This window comes from Stylophora pistillata, chromosome 1 (assembly GCF_964205215.1).
Source record: "Stylophora pistillata chromosome 1, jaStyPist1.2, whole genome shotgun sequence".
Classification (NCBI taxonomy): Eukaryota; Metazoa; Cnidaria; class Anthozoa; order Scleractinia; family Pocilloporidae; genus Stylophora; species Stylophora pistillata.
Genome location: NC_142519.1, coordinates 31,232,796 through 31,248,392, shown reverse-complemented (window position 1 = coordinate 31,248,392; position 15,597 = coordinate 31,232,796). Strand labels below are relative to the sequence as shown.

Below are 15,597 nucleotides of genomic sequence, written 5' to 3'. Positions count from 1 at the left end.
TCAAATTTACAAATTGTTGCTTTGGGTAGACAATCTCTTAATGTTGCGCCATAGATGCAACTAGACATTTATCAGTGATAGATATTTCGTTGCGCCATAGATGCAACTAGAAATTCATCAGTGATAGATATTTCGCTAATCAAGTTCTGGATTCACATCCTAAGCTAAACAGAAATTTAAACAACGTTAGTGCGAAACAGTGTTTATAAATCTTAAAAGGGTGGTGGAAGGTAATGAAACAACACGCTTCCACCCCTTTTCCATCCTCCTCATGCTGAACATCGCGACAGCTCGACTGGACCATCTATAAATTTTCATCTATTTAAACCGGACAGCAAGTTTTTCCGCCTTATTCATCAAAAAAACAAAAAACACAAAAACACGAGAGCTGATTACCCACTCAACGACTGAGAGGAGAACAAGCAACGCATTTACCAATTGCCCCAAAAAAATGAGTTATGTCAGGGAGCAGGAGGACAAAATGGAGTTATTATTTTTTCCTGGGACCGGTCATTATATATACATATCGCCTGGGAGGCGAAGGAAGAAGGGGATTCAGAGGATTTGGAGGGATCTTTCTGGATGGTTTTTCAGGGGGAACAGAGGAGATATAAATCGTCGCTAGAAGTGTAAAAAGGGTGAGAATAAAAATCTGACTGCTCCTGGAATGGATCATTGAAACACAACACGGCCTTGAGGGAGTGGGGGGGGGGGGGGGGGGTAAGGAATCTGTGGTACAGCTAAAATTTCTCGACTTCCATGTCCCGCGAATAATAGTGACCGGTCCCGATGTTAGGCATTCCAGGGATATCAAGTTGGGAACCTTCGCAAATTTATTTAGTGATTTCATGTGGATAGTGAGCTGGTTACAGCTGGTGAGATAAGTTCAAGTCATATACCATCGACTCTTCGATTGCTATTGTTATAAATATTGCTCATCCTCCTTGCACGCGCTCGTGGGCTAAAACACTGTTATTCAAAGATTGATCGAGTACCCAAAATAAAGATTAAGAGGCACTTAGATGCAAACGAGCTATAGGAATTTAAAGGGACTTTTAAATGTCTTATCATTGGAGAACTGGAATTTACTGAAATATCTCACATTCCTCGGTGCCTTACATCCGTGAAAAGAGTGGAAACGAAGCAAAGGTCATCAAAGTGAACAGTGGTAAAAATGTAAAAGTCATTTGCCAGATCAGATCCACAGGTCAGATCCCACAAAACCAGGGTATTACTGGCTCAAAGACAATCAGACGCTTCCTCTATCAGATCATCAAGGTATGAGTTTAAAACCCTACAGATGCCTAGAGATAAAACGGGTGAAGAAAGAGGACACTGGCTTTTACACCTGTGTTGTGGTGAACGACTGCGGCAAAAATCGCTATACAATGCAGCTCATTGTCGGAGGTATGTAAACTTCACAACTTCATAAGTTATTTTTTCACGAATTCTCAAAGACTTGACTGCGGAAAAAATCATACAATGCTGATTACCGTTGTTTATGGAAGTATGTGAACTTCACAACCTATGTTCTGAAATGTAACCTGTAGTCAGTATATAACTATAATAGCATTGGCGATCAGTGGAAAGTGGTGCAGTCAGCTGAGATGCGTCAGAGCCTTATGTCATAACGGTTACTTCATTCTCTGCCCCAGGGTAATTTTAGGGGATTACACGAGAAAAAGCTAATAGTATTTTCATCGGTTTCCCAGTATTTGTTTCCTCCTTTGCTTGCCTAAAGAGCCAGCAGTTAGTAAAAACAAATTGATTAGCAATTTTAGTAGGATTAGCGGTACCTCTTCCCAGCGGTAATATCGCGATTAATTTCGATTAGTGTGGAGTTTAGAGAGGGATCAGGAGAGGCATCTTAAGGAGGGCGATAGATGGTCTAATTACCCTCCCGCCCCCCTCCAACCCCTCCTTCCTTCTTCAGTGCAGTTCACCCAGCGCACACATACAAACACCAAGCTTATAAATTAAACTAGAAATAAATTAATAGCAGAAACGCTACCACGCATGTTACACGCATTATTAAGTTCTATACTGTGGATCGCATCCGGCCTAAACTTTACACAAAACAACATTACTAACAAATTTTAGAATTCTCCGAAAGAGGCGGGGTTGGTATGAGGTTAGATCCCAAACTCCCGATTAGACCCTCAATAAAACGGTCTGACCAAGATATTCTGCCTTATTCACAAAACAAGACAGTAAAAGAAACGGAAGAGCCGATTACCTACTTCTATCGAGAAGGTTGAGAGGAAAATAAAACAAAGAATTTATCATTGTTTACCAACTGACCCAAAAAATCAACTAGTTGGTAGAGAGGAATACCAGGACCACTGAGCCAGGAACTTGTGAAAATACACTTCCTAGTGATGTATAATCTAACGAAGAGCAAGTAAAACAATTTCATTTAGGAAGTGAGCTGGTTCCAGCTCGTGAAATAAGTTCAACTAAATTTTATTGTTTGGTACAAAGAGGAAATGAAAGGAAATTCTGTGACCTAAATTATACTCTTGCTGGTAAGCCTTCCCCTCTGAAATCTCGATCCCCTGTGTGGTATTTCAAAAGAGTACTGTATGGATAAAATCGAAAACCTTTCTAATAGCCTATCATTTGCCAAGGAAAAGCCATAGATTTTAATAACTGGATTGACTTCATCCTCTTAGACCTCAATGAAAATGCAGCAGCAAGTATGACAAATGATTGGCTACATAATGATATTCGTCATCGAACAGCGAATCCTAAAGCGAATCCTTTCCTCTTCTTCTTTTGTGTTGTTGTTTTTTTGGTTTTAAAAATACCTTAATCTAGCTAGAAGATTAATTAAAAGAAAAGATCACAGCTGCTCCAAATGAATAATCACGGTGCCGCAATACGAAATGAGGTGCGACCTTCTTGCGGCACCCGTTGGCAACTCTGTAACGCTGGATTGTTCTGCCGATGGAAGCCCTCCTCCAACAGTATACGTAGCTATAGAATGGTACAAAGACAGAAAATTGTTTAAGGAAAGGAAAGGTGGCAGAAAACTCAATCTTAGTCAATGGACAACCTTGTTGATTCTGAAGGACTTGGTTCCCTCTGACACTGGCTCATACATGTGTAATGTGAGCAACTTATACGGGTGAATCAATCATACCTACAAAGTGGATGTTCATGCATATGGTAAGCACAAAAACCAGTGTAAACCCCTTCTAAAAGCCAAATTGAAATTAATATTGCAAGTAACGAAACGATGGATGTTTTTGCATTACATTGACAGTATTCACTTGGTAATTTTTTTAGAACGAGCTCGTGCTGAACCAGTGGTTCTACCCATGGAAAATGTCACTGTTAATAGAGGAGAAAATGCCAGCTTAACGTGCAAAGCATTAAGTGATTCCATGCATCATTTCCAGTGGTTAATGTGGTTTCCCATGCATACCAACGGTTCGGTCAACAGTTCACCAGACGGTTCTATGGAAACTCCACACTACGAAATCTTGAATGAAGACTTAACAGACCAACATGTAATTGTGCCACCAAGTAACGGCAATATATTTGATTTCCACGGTGTGAAGTTGAATTGCCTGAAAGTCACAAAGAAGGAAGAAGGAAAGTACTCTTGCATTGTGGGAAATGCTGTTGGTTACGCAGTCGAACATGCCTACATCATTGTCCAAAACATCGGCGGGTGAAGCCATATTTAGATTACCAATTCTTAATAATTTTTGTTATCATTGATTTTGCTATTATCAGAGTCTTAGGAGCTTCCTGCGATGTGCCATAGTAGTCTTTTACCTAGCATATTTTGAAGTCAATGAGAACTTCTGGTTCTACCAGTAATTATGTTATCCAATAAAATCATTATCTTATCTCATCTATAACTGAACAGACGCACGGCAACATGGAATGTATTTGTAACTCTATTTGGTGTGATTCCTTGTCCATGAATCCTTGGTAAACAGCTTTCTTTTCTTGAGTCTTCTTTGCTTCGGGAGTCACGAAGGGTCGATGTTTGCTTAACTACGTGCTGAGTTTGGTTGAATGAAAAGCTAGCGACACCAAGTGGCCTGTGCAGGTCTACAGACTAGATAACAAAATGAATTGATATTTAGTGTGAATTTCACCTCTGTTAATTGCGCGCCCCTTTGGAAGGTATGGGTCAGTCACAAATCAATGTGAAGGCTCTGGTGCGCATGCTTGCATGTATGTGTTTTTTGCATAACAGCTCCGAGGATTCATTCAAAACCACATGAAAACATTGTGTCATAGCTATAACATTTTTCGCACTGCTTTTCAAATTATTTTCACGTGTGGAAACAGTATAGAGATTTTTTCCTCTTGCCTACGCGCAGATATGCGTGTAGGTATTTTAAGACTTCCGCCTCGTATTGTGGCCTATTGTTAGTGATTGATAATATGTACAATACACGACTCTGATCGATGAATATTATGCAGGGAGCTTTTCTTATTGTGAGAAAATAAATTTGTGTCATCTTGTTTTCGGGTTCTGTCCTGGTGTACCGGTTCACAAGGGAATTACCACTGTTCTTTCTTTGTTTAGGAGTCATTGGTTGGCTGTTGTGTATTGTTCGGTCTTTTGTATCGGCTCTTGTGAACCGGTACACGAGGACAGAACCTGTTTTCGTGACTCTGGCGAACCCTTCAGTATCAAAAGGAAGTTGTGTCTTGCCTTGAGAGGTATTTTGTGGTCCTTACGTTTCTGTACTTTAAGCCTGAGAAATATCAGTTATCCTGCGTTTCCTTCTGGCGCTTTGGTGTTCTCAGCATCGGAAACTTGTTTTGCTGCGCCGAAGTATTAGTCCCGGTTTGACACGCTGTCCCTGCGGACTGATTCAGTGTCAAACTTGACTGACCCTGTTACCTGGTTGTTACCCATTTTTTGGTATGTTTTTTCTTGATTGTATGTCACATTAATAGAAAAAAGATTTAATTTCAACTGCAGAATATGTCACCTGTAGCCTGCAGAAACTCTAAGACTTATATTGCTGTACGAAGGATGAGAGCCGAAATGCTATATGTGTTAAAAAGAACGTTCTCCGTGTGTTCAGAGAAACAGGTCACACATGTGCATTTTAAACTCCATCTTTTGAGATTTAACATTGGTCACTGAGAGAAGATACAAATATCAATATTTTACTCGCACCAAAATAGTCTTTTGTACAAAACCCCACGCCGACTTTAAAGACAGATCATCCCATTACGCCACAAGTTAGGAATTATATTTGCTAATTCGCTTTTTTTCTTCGAGATGTATCGTGAACATTCAGTAAATAGGAGAGAGTTATTAGGTCCTTGTCCACGACTGACTGTCTGCCAAGTTTTTATTTTGATGTAAACTCGCATCGGTTTTGAACATGATATAAATATGTGTGTGATCTGGCAATTGACTTTCAAGTATTTACATTATGTTTGCCCCGAGGGTCTTGGTCATCAGCCAAAGTCTGAATCCAACGGAAGTTTGACTTCCGTTGGCTGCTGTAGAATCCTGCGCAAAGTTATCTTGTTTCTCCATGAACAACAGGTAAGAAAATTAATAGAATTTTCTTTCTTTGTAATCTTGCCCCAAATTCTGCTCTGTCAATAGATTGGTTTTCTAAAATCTTCGACGGTCAATGACCTCTTTTTCTTTCGCGGTCTTAACGGGCTCTAGACGAGAGTACAACTGAAGCAATTCGCCGGAGTGGAATCAGCCAAAGGAGGTTATCATTTCATCGCCATGTTGCTCACTTCGCCTCCGTTGAAAACGATTCTTGTTGCTTTCCTAAGTTTTCTGGATGCATGTTCAGGTTGGTGTGAATCCGCGATAAACCTTTTCTGTTGTCAGGAGTAAGTTTATGTTGTTATGTGTTGTTACGCGAACGGCTTACTGTATTTTGCGAAACGAAACGAAACGAAACGAGTAAATCCGTACTGTATTTTGCGAAACCAGCTCTTCGAAGACTCTAGCGATATATAACTTATTTCTTCCGATTCGTAAACACAATTCGTAGATACAACTCGATGCAGTGATGATTTATAAATAAAGACTTTGAGCCAAAAGGTCAGAAGTGCGCCGTTTCGCAAATTACAGATATGTAAATCTGTAATTTGCGAAACGCCGCACTTCTGACCTTTTGGCTCGAGCTCTTTGTTACAAAATCATCACTGCATCGAGTTGTATCTACGAAAAGTGTTATAGCATCGGAAGAAATAAGTTACATATCATTAGAGTCTTCAAAGAGCTCGTTTCGCAAATTACAGATTTACATATCTGTAATTTGCGAAACGGCGCACTTCTGACCTTTTGGCTCGAGCTCTTTCTTACAAAATCATCACTGCATCGGCAAATGGGGGACGCTAAATTGACCAATCAGAGCGCGCGCTTTACTTTGGTTATGTTATAACGACTTTTCAATAGCTATTGTTATAAATATTGTTCATCCTCCTTACGCACGCTCATGGGCTTAACCACAGCTATTCAAAGGTTGATCGAGTACCCAAAATGAAGATTAGGGCGCACTTAGACGTAAACAAACTATAAGAATTTAAAAAGACTCACAGAAATATCTCATCTTCTTCAGTGCCTTACATTCATGAAAAGAATGTAAACGAAAAGAAGGTCGTTGAGGTGAACCATGGAAAGGATGTAAAACTCTTTTGCCAGATCAGAACCAGTGGTCAGATCCCAAGACCTAGGTATCACTGGCTCAAGGATAATCAGACGCTCACTCCATCGAGTCATCATCGTATGAAGTTAAAACCCTACAGATACCTAAAGATAAAACGGGTGAAAAAAGAGGACGCCGGCTTTTACACCTGTGTTGTGGTGAACGACTGCGGCAAAAATCGTTATACAATGCAGCTCATTGTCGGAGGTATGTAAACTTCACAACCAGCTCATAAGTTATTTTTCATGCATTGTCAAAGGTTCATTTAATAGCTACCTGTATTGCAGTGAGCGACTAAGGAAAAAATCATACAATGTTGTTTACCGTTGTTTATGGAAGTATGTGAACTTCACAACTTATGTTCTGAAATGTAACTTGTACTCAGGTTATAACTATGATAGTATTGGCGATCAGTGGAAATTGATGCAGTCAGATGAGATGCGTCAGAGCCTTATGTCCTAACAGTTACTTCATTTTCTGCTCTAGGGTAATTTTGGGAGATTACACGCGAGAAAAAGCTATTTCCATCGGTTTGCTAGTATTTTGTTTTCGCGTTTGCTTGCCGAAAGAGCTAGCTGTTAGTAAAAACAAATTGATTAGTAATTTTAATAGGATTAGCGTACCACTTCCCAACGGTAATATTGCGATAAATTTCGATTACTGTGGATTTTAGCGATGGATCAGGAGGGGCATCTTAAAGAAGGGGTGCTTTCGGAAATAAATTAATAGCGAAAACGCTATCACGCATGTTACACGCATTATTAAGTTCTATACTGTAGATTGCATCCGGCTTGAACTTTACAGAAAACTACGTCGCTAATTTTCTAAAGAGAATTCCAGAATTCTCTAAAGAAGCAGGAGTGGTGAGAGGTTAGATCCAAAAAACTCTCAAGTAGACCTTCAGTAAAACGGTCTGACCAAGATATTCCGCCTTATTCACAAAAAAAAAAAGACAAAAAAAAAAAGAAACGGAAGAGCCGATTACTCACTTCTAGAGAGAAGACTGAGTGGAAAACAAAGCAAAAAATTTATCATTGTACACCAACTGACCCAAAAGAAAAACAACGAAAAAAACCCGAAAAAAGTCACACAATGCTGATTGCTGTTTAATATGCGACTTCACAACTTATGTTCTGAAATGTGATAACCTGTAGTCAGTGTACAACTATGATAGCATTGGCGATGGAAAGTGGTACAGTCAGCTGAGATGCGCCAGAGCTCTACGTCATAACAGTTACTTCATTTTCTGCCCCAGGGTAATTTTAGGGGATTACACGAGAAAAAGGTATTTCCATCGGTTTCCCAGTATTTGTTTCCGCGTTTACTTGCCTAATGAGTTAGCCGTTAGTAAAAACAAATTGATTAGTAATTTTGATAGGATTACCGATACCACTTCCCAGCGGTAATGGCATCCGACCCGGTTAAACTTTACAGAAAACAACATCGCTAACGGGGTTTAGAATTCTCTAAAGAGTCGGGGTTGTTAGAGGCTAGATCCGAAACTCTCAATTAGACCCTCAATAAAACGGTCCGCCCAACATATTCCGCCTTATTCACAAAAAAAAGACAAAAAAGAAACGAAAGAGTCGATTACCTACTTCTATAGAGAAGGCTGAGAGGAAAACAAAGCAAAAAATTTATCACTGTTTACCAGCTGACCCAAAAGGAACTCGTGGAGATACGCTTCATTGTGATTTATAATCTAACGAAGAGCAAATATAATAATTTCATTTCATTTAAGAAGTAAACTGGTTCCAGCCCGTGAAATAAGCTCAACTAAATTATATTGTTTGGTACCAAGAGGAAATGAGAGGAAGTCCTGTCCCCTAAATTGCTCTTGTTGGTAAGCCTCTCCCTCTGAAATCTCGATCTCCTCTTGATGTGTGGTATTTCCAAAGAGGCGTGTATGGATAAAATCGAAAACATTTCTAATAGCCCTTCACTTGCCAAGAAAAGCCATACCTCTCGTTGAAATTTCAAACTTAACTAAATCACTTTATAATCTTTTTAATTATCTACTGTAAATAACTATTATCTATATATGTAAATGTATTTCACTTTTAAATTTTTTAGTGTCCCTCATTAGCTTATAGTTAAAAACATAGACACTTAAATAAAGGTTTCCATTCATTCATTCATTCACCTTGTAATAACTGGATTGACTTCATCCTCTTAGACCTCACTGAAAATGCAACAGCAAGTATGACAAATGATTGGCTACATGATGATATTCGTCATCGAACAGGGAATCCGAAAGCAAATCCTTTCCTTTTCTTTTTTTTAATACCTTAATCTAGCTGCAAGATTGAATGAAAAGATCACAGTTGCTCCAATATTCACGGTGTCGCAAGGCAAGATGAGACGCAACCTTCTTGCGGTACCTGTTGGCAACTCTGTAAAGCTTGATTGTTCTGCCGATGGACACCCTCCTCCTACAGTAGAATGGTACAAAGACGGAAAATTGTTTAAGGAAAGGAAAGGTGGTAGAAAACTCTATTTGAGTCAATGGACAACCAAGTTGAGTCTGATAGACTTGGTTCCCTCTGACACAGGGTCATACATGTGTAATGTGAGCAACTCATACGGGTGGATTAATCATACCTACAAAGTAGATGTTCATGGTAAGCACAAAAAATCAATGTAAACCCCTTTTAAAAGCCAAATTGAAATTAACATTGCAAGTAAAGAGATGATGATGTTTTTGCATAACAATGACAGAATTCTCTTTATAACTTTTTTTTAGAACGAGCTCGCGCTGAACCACTTGTTCTATCTATGGAAAATGTCACAGTGAATCGAGGAGAAAGTGCCACTTTAACGTGCAAAGTATTAAGCGATTCCTTCCCTCATTTCCAGTGGCTAAGGTGGTTTCCCGTGCGTTCTATAGGTCTGGCTAACAGTTCAGTAGACGGTTCTATCGAAAGTCCACACTACGAAATCGTGAATAAAGACGAAACAGACCAACATGTAATTATGTCAGAAAGTAACGGCAAAAAGTTTGCGTTCCATGATGTGAAGTTGACTTTGATGAATGTCACAAAGAAGGACGTGGGAAAATACTCTTGCATTGTGGGAAATGCCATTGGCTACGCAGTCGAACATGCATACATCATTGTCCAAAACGTCGGTGGGTGAAACCATAATTAGATTTCTAATTCTGAACAGTTTTTGTTATGATGAACTTTACTATTATCAGAGTCTTAAGAAGAAGAAGAAGAAGAAGAAGAAAACTCTATTTAACGAGGGTAAAACACATTGATTACTGGTCACCCAGTAGTTTTCATAATGGCCCTCCTACAGTTAAAAGTAGTAAAACGTATTGATCAAATTAATTAACTATTACATTAACTATCAGAATAATATACCAACTGATATAACGATATTAATCAATAACTACTAATAAAACTAGAAGGTTTTACAAATCTGAAAATGATCAATAAACGAATTCTTATTACGTTAGAGTTTAAATAAGTAATTTTTAAAATTTGTATGGGAGAGTGACCCAAGTTTTGGATCAAGAGTGTTCCACAAACGACAAGGGCTTGAGTGAAACGTTCTGAGGCCAGAGTTCCTTTTACAGGCTAGTGTTGTTATATTGTTATTGGAAACTGATCTCGAATTATAATTACAGGTATTGCTTATATATTCAATGTATTTATTAAAATAAGCGGGGCAATGTCCTTTATTTATTTTATGAAGCATATAAAGCTTCCTAATACGTATAATATCGTCTATAGGGAGCCAATCTAATTTGTTAATAAGCTTGACAGAGTATTCATGAGTATCGGCGTCCAAAATTAGCCAAGCACATCTTTTCTGTTGTCTTAAAACTCTTTGAAGATTCCCAACGGTACCCCAACGGTACCCCAGATTCCCAACGGTACGATTCCCAACGGTTACGATTCCCAACGGTTACGATTCTCAACGGTTACGATTCCCAACGGTTACGATTCCCAACGGTACGATTCCCAACAGTACCCCAGACCGTTCAACAATACTCTAGAATTGGCTTGATGAGGGCAGTATATAACATTTTTCTGCAAGCTAAGGTTAAATAAGCTTTAGCTCTTTAAAGAAGACAAATTGTAGAGTTCAAAATTTTTAATCAAATGGTCAAGATGTAAGTTCCACGAAAGATTTTGGTCAATGACGACTCCAAGCAGCCTCCCTCTCGCTGCCTCTCCCAGCCTGATGCCACCGATATGTATTTCCATTGTTTTCTCACTCCTATGGTTTAGCTTTTGCAAGGAACCAATTAGCAGGTGTTTGGTCTTTTTTCTGTTTGGTTTCATCCGGTTCAGTTTAAACCAACTGTTGGCCTTGTCTAGACTATCATTCAGAGTATTTTGAATATCTGTACAGTTAGTTCCGCTCAACCAGATCGTTGTGTCGTCGGCATAAATGTCGACTTCAGTGTTCTTTAACGAGAGGGGTAGATCATTCATGTTGATAGAAAACTAAAGTGGTCCTAGGATGGAACCTTGTGGTACCCCGACATCAAGATTTGAAGGGCTGCATAACACACCAGAGACAGATTCAACTTGTGTGCGGCCTGTTAAATATGATCTGAACTACTTCATTGCATTTGTACCACTGTGATATTTATCAAGTTTTGCGAGTAAGATTGCATGGTTGACTAAATCAAAGGCCTTACTCAGGTCTAAAAAGACAGCACCAACGAGTTCACCACTATCCATAGCTTTCAACCAGTTGTCAGAAATATTAAGCAGAGCAGTTTCACATGAGTGATATGGGCGATAAGTGGACTGGTTACTATATAGTAGATTGTTTGAAGTTAGATGCTGTAAGTAGGCAGAAGCTATGTGTCTTTCTAGCGGTTTAGAGAGTAGAGGTAGAACAGATATGGGCCGGTAATTGCCCCTCTCTTGTGTTGAGTCTCTATTGTGGAGTGGGAATACTTTGGCTATTTTAAAGACAGCAGGAAAAACGCCATTACTGATGCTAGCATTATAAATAAGCGCGAGACTTGAGGATATTACTGGTAGAGCTTCTTTCAGCACACGGACACTGATGCCATCTAGACCAGTTGCCTTGTTTGAAGGAATCTTTCTTAGGTCTGCTTCAACAATTTCCTTGGTAATAGGTAGGATACAAAATTTATCTTGTGATGAGGGTGGCATATGGCTGTTAACAAAGTTCTGTAAGAGGACATCAAGTTCAGATTGTGAGGTTGCCAAGTTTTCTTTATCAGGTGGCACTATTGTTGCATTAGTCGAAGTAAAGTATTCATTGAATGCGTCCGCTATTTTCACTGGATCAATAACGTGTTTACCCATTAACTGAAATAACGTTGGGTGCTTTTGAGCTGGATTTGGTTGGTGCTGAATGTTTTAACAATTTCCACGGATTTCTTGTGTTGTCTTTATTTTCTACAATCTTTTCTTTGAAATAGTTGGACTTTGCATTGGTGATTGGTCTTGATTCCTGGTCCTTTTATACATTGTTCTTGCCAGCGCACTGTGTTTGGCACGTGCTTTAAATTTGTCTCTGACACATATTTGCCTAATGATGTCGCGATTCATCCAAGCTGGGGTTTGTTTGTTCTTCACCCGTCGGGTGACCAGTGGTATATGTTCATTTAACACATCCATAAACATTGCATACCAGCATTCTAGCTTATAGTCCACATCAACATAGGCCGCGTCAAGAGCTGTCCATGGCTCACCTGCCAGATCATTAACAAAATTTTCTTTTGAGATGTTCTTAAAGTTCCTGTACGTAATTTTTTCGTGATGGTTTTTACTGCGTTTACCTCTGCCAAATTTATGCGTGAAACAAATTGGATAGTGACCGCTTAGTCCGTAAACTAGAACAATAGTTTCGCTGATTCTATCTTCGTGTGTTGTGTATAGATGATTTAATAGAGAAGATGTATTCTTGTATTCTCGCGTTGCGGTGTTTATTAATTAATTGTTTCAAGACTGCACCACGGAATATCTTGATGAGCTTGCAGTTTGCATTCGTTGCATCAAGAAGATTTATGTTGAAGTTGCCGGTCATTATAATTTCATTCCAGTCTTAGGAGCTTCCTGCGATGTGCCCATAATAGTTATTTTACCAGTAGCATATTTTGACGACATCCGTGATCTATTACTGAACAGACGCACGGCAATATGGAAAGTATTTGCTAATCTGTGAGGTGTGATTCCTTCTCCATGAATCCCTGGTAAACAGCTTTCTTTTCTTGAGAGTCTCCTTTGCTTCGGGAGTCACGAAGGGTCGATGTTTACTTGATTACATGCTGAGTTTGGTTGACTGAAAAGTTAGCGCCACCGAGTGGTCTGTGGCCGTTCAGATTACTTTGACTTGATTTTACAGCACTCATTTACAGTCTGTGTGTCGTGATTCTGTTCAGTTCCGCTTGGGAGTTAATGAATCAAACACATGCAGGCCAATTAAAAAAATGACTGCTTAAGGATAGATGATCATTTGCTGAAAAATTGTTTCCATTAGAGCATAACTCAATGTTTATTTTTCATTCGTGCAGACAAAGTACAACCAGCCGAGCTTCAGAAAACTGAAAGCACCACAGATGGTAAGCGTAACCGTGAAAAACGGATATGATTCACTTTTTTAATGTCGTAACTAATTTTTCCATCTTAGAACTAAATGGAGGGGATAGCTGGAGGATTTTGGTTGCGTCACGATAAAGGTTACCTAATTTATTCCCCCTCCACCCTGATTTGTTGTTAATTAGCCATTCAATTTTCTGTGGTCCCCCTTTATACCATGATGGCGACAACTGTTGTACCTCAAAGTCATGTAATCCGCATCCGTAGTCCTCCACCCTTCCAGGCGATATATAATAACTGGTCCCTTAGGTGTGCCATTTGTTAAGCAGGTACACACCACTTAATGCGTTACGTGCTCACTAAGTATGAGAAAGTCTCGTAATAATCTTGACTGATGGCAGCTGCAAATAAGGATGACCATATTTTCGTTGAATGCGCCTTGTATTTGTGGATCTCTTACTTTCACGATTTTTCCACCTTGCCAAGCAGATAAAACACCATAGGCGATACTAGTAATGTATTAAGAAGCCTTCTTTTTAGTATTCTTCTAACTAAACAGGAGCTTAGCTTTGGCATGAGGGAGTGACTTAAGTTTCAAACGGAATTATCATAACCATTTATTTCCCTGTAATAGCACACAACGCCTGCTTCAAAGAATTTTAGAGGGATTCGTTGAGGGTATAGCACTCATGTCGCACTTAGTAAGAACGGGTTCAATCCCAGTAAAAACCAGATTTTTTACCTTTTTTTTGTTACAATGACTTTAATTACTAATAACCTGTGGAAATACATATACATTCTTCTTTTGTAGTCTTATCATCCTTAAATCAGTCAAACTAGCATTTAATTCACTTTTTCTATTTGTGGTCAGGTTCAACTCGTGGCTTCGTAGCTCAGTATGTAGTATACAGTAGCATTGTGCGAAACAGAATTCAGTATTAGGAAGGCCCCATCGAAGCTTCAAGTATTCAGACCTCTTTATTATTTTGTAGATTTAACTGTTAGCCCAACATCCGTCAGTTCTGAAAGTGAAGCAGTTGTACAGACGTCAAGAGGTTGGACTGATAGAATTCGGTACCCGGCAGCTGTGTTCGCAGTGTCAGTGGGCGTGGTCGTTCTGTTGATCATAGCTTTCGGTGTCTGTTATTGGCACGTAAAGAAATCTCGAGCAAGCTCGTCCACAACGATGCAAAGGCGACACAACATCGCATCACTTCGAACGACGTACGTAGCTCAGCCGAATGAGTACGTAATAGTGCCTGACCTAAAGAGACTTTACGTAGATTGAGAAAAAAAGGTTCTTCCAGCTCTCTGTCCTCTGAAATTTTCTTTACATCATGATCGCTTCGCCAACGAAGCTTGGAAACAACATTTTCTTTTGAGGCAGAGACTTAAGCAATAGGTTATTCAGTGTTTAGTAGCTAGCAAGCTTTGCTCATCAAAGCCGAGAAAATATTTCTAAACATGGTTTTATTCAGGAGAATGCTAATTCAAGTTTTCTTTCAACACGCTAGTTTTTACCTGAGCGATTTATAAAACTAGTTTCGTCTAAGACATCGTACGCAGTTGATCGCCATGCGATATTTCTGATTTTTTTTTAAATCTATTTTGATTTTCCTGAAAAAGATGATGCTACACAGCTTTAAATAAGGTAAGGAATAAAAAGTGAATAAACAAATAACACTACAACCTAGTACCTAAATGTGTTTGGCGATTTCGCATGGACCTCAAGGATATTAAACAAAACTCGACATAGAAGTGAATCGAATCATCTTTAAATCACGGTTAGATTATGTTCTGTAATTAAGCTCCAATAGAGTTGAGTTAAGTGAACTGTGGTTTAATTTTTCAAGAACTGAATGCTTGGTTCTAGTTTGTTTTTCTCTGAAAGGCTTTTATTTCACTTATTCTTTTGGTTTCATTTATTTAGCACTTGATCAAATTCTAATGGTAGAATATTGTTTTACACTATGCAGGTAGAATAAAAACCCACTGATAAGTGTTACTGCTATGCGGACTGAAACTTCTTCTCCGTGTTAGATTCTTTTCTTTCTATCGCAACAACTACTTCCAAAACAAGTACCTCTATTATTGGTAGGTCCGGAGTGTTCTTGCAGGTCTACAGACTAGATAAAATAATGAATTTGGTGTGAATTTTATGTCTGTTAATTGGGCGCCCCTTTGGAACGTATGGGCCAGTCACAAATCATTGTCAAAGCTCTGGTGCGCATGCTTGCATATAAGTTTTTTTTTTGCGCGTCAGCTCCAGAGATTCATTTAAAACCGCATGAAAACATTGTGTAACATTTTTCGCACTGTTTTTCAAATGATTTTCGCGTGCCTCTTTACGAGCACGTGAAATTTGTGTACCACATGTGAAAACAGTTTAGAGATTTTTTTCCTGCTGA

The 15,597-nt window shown here is 39.0% G+C and overlaps 2 protein-coding genes across 4 annotated transcripts; both read left to right on the top strand.

Moving 5' to 3' along the window:
- Window positions 1-1,280: 1,280 nt before the first annotated feature.
- LOC148742095 (fibroblast growth factor receptor-like) lies at window positions 1,281-3,680 on the top strand. The gene is made up of 2 exons (XM_088743536.1): window positions 1,281-1,407; window positions 3,289-3,680. The coding sequence occupies exons 1-2, from the start codon at window positions 1,281-1,283 to the stop codon at window positions 3,678-3,680; spliced, it is 519 nt and encodes a 172-aa protein (XP_088599662.1).
- Window positions 3,681-4,482: 802 nt separating this feature from the next.
- On the top strand, window positions 4,483-15,200 carry LOC111343136 (fibroblast growth factor receptor-like 1). 3 transcript variants are annotated; one of them, XM_088749768.1, is made up of 8 exons: window positions 4,483-4,891; window positions 5,429-5,530; window positions 5,660-5,795; window positions 6,570-6,863; window positions 8,954-9,277; window positions 9,400-9,783; window positions 13,165-13,212; window positions 14,182-15,200. In XM_088749768.1, exons 3-8 carry the CDS (start codon window positions 5,726-5,728, stop codon window positions 14,475-14,477), a joined length of 1,416 nt encoding a protein of 471 aa, XP_088605894.1. In that variant the 5' UTR covers window positions 4,483-4,891; window positions 5,429-5,530; window positions 5,660-5,725; the 3' UTR covers window positions 14,478-15,200. The 3 variants fall into 3 exon arrangements, with proteins under 3 accessions (XP_088605894.1, XP_088605902.1, XP_088605891.1); XM_088749776.1 differs by lacking the exon at window positions 5,429-5,530 and having other exon boundaries at window positions 5,594-5,795; XM_088749765.1 differs by lacking the exon at window positions 4,483-4,891 and having other exon boundaries at window positions 4,939-5,530.
- Window positions 15,201-15,597: the final 397 nt, after the last annotated feature.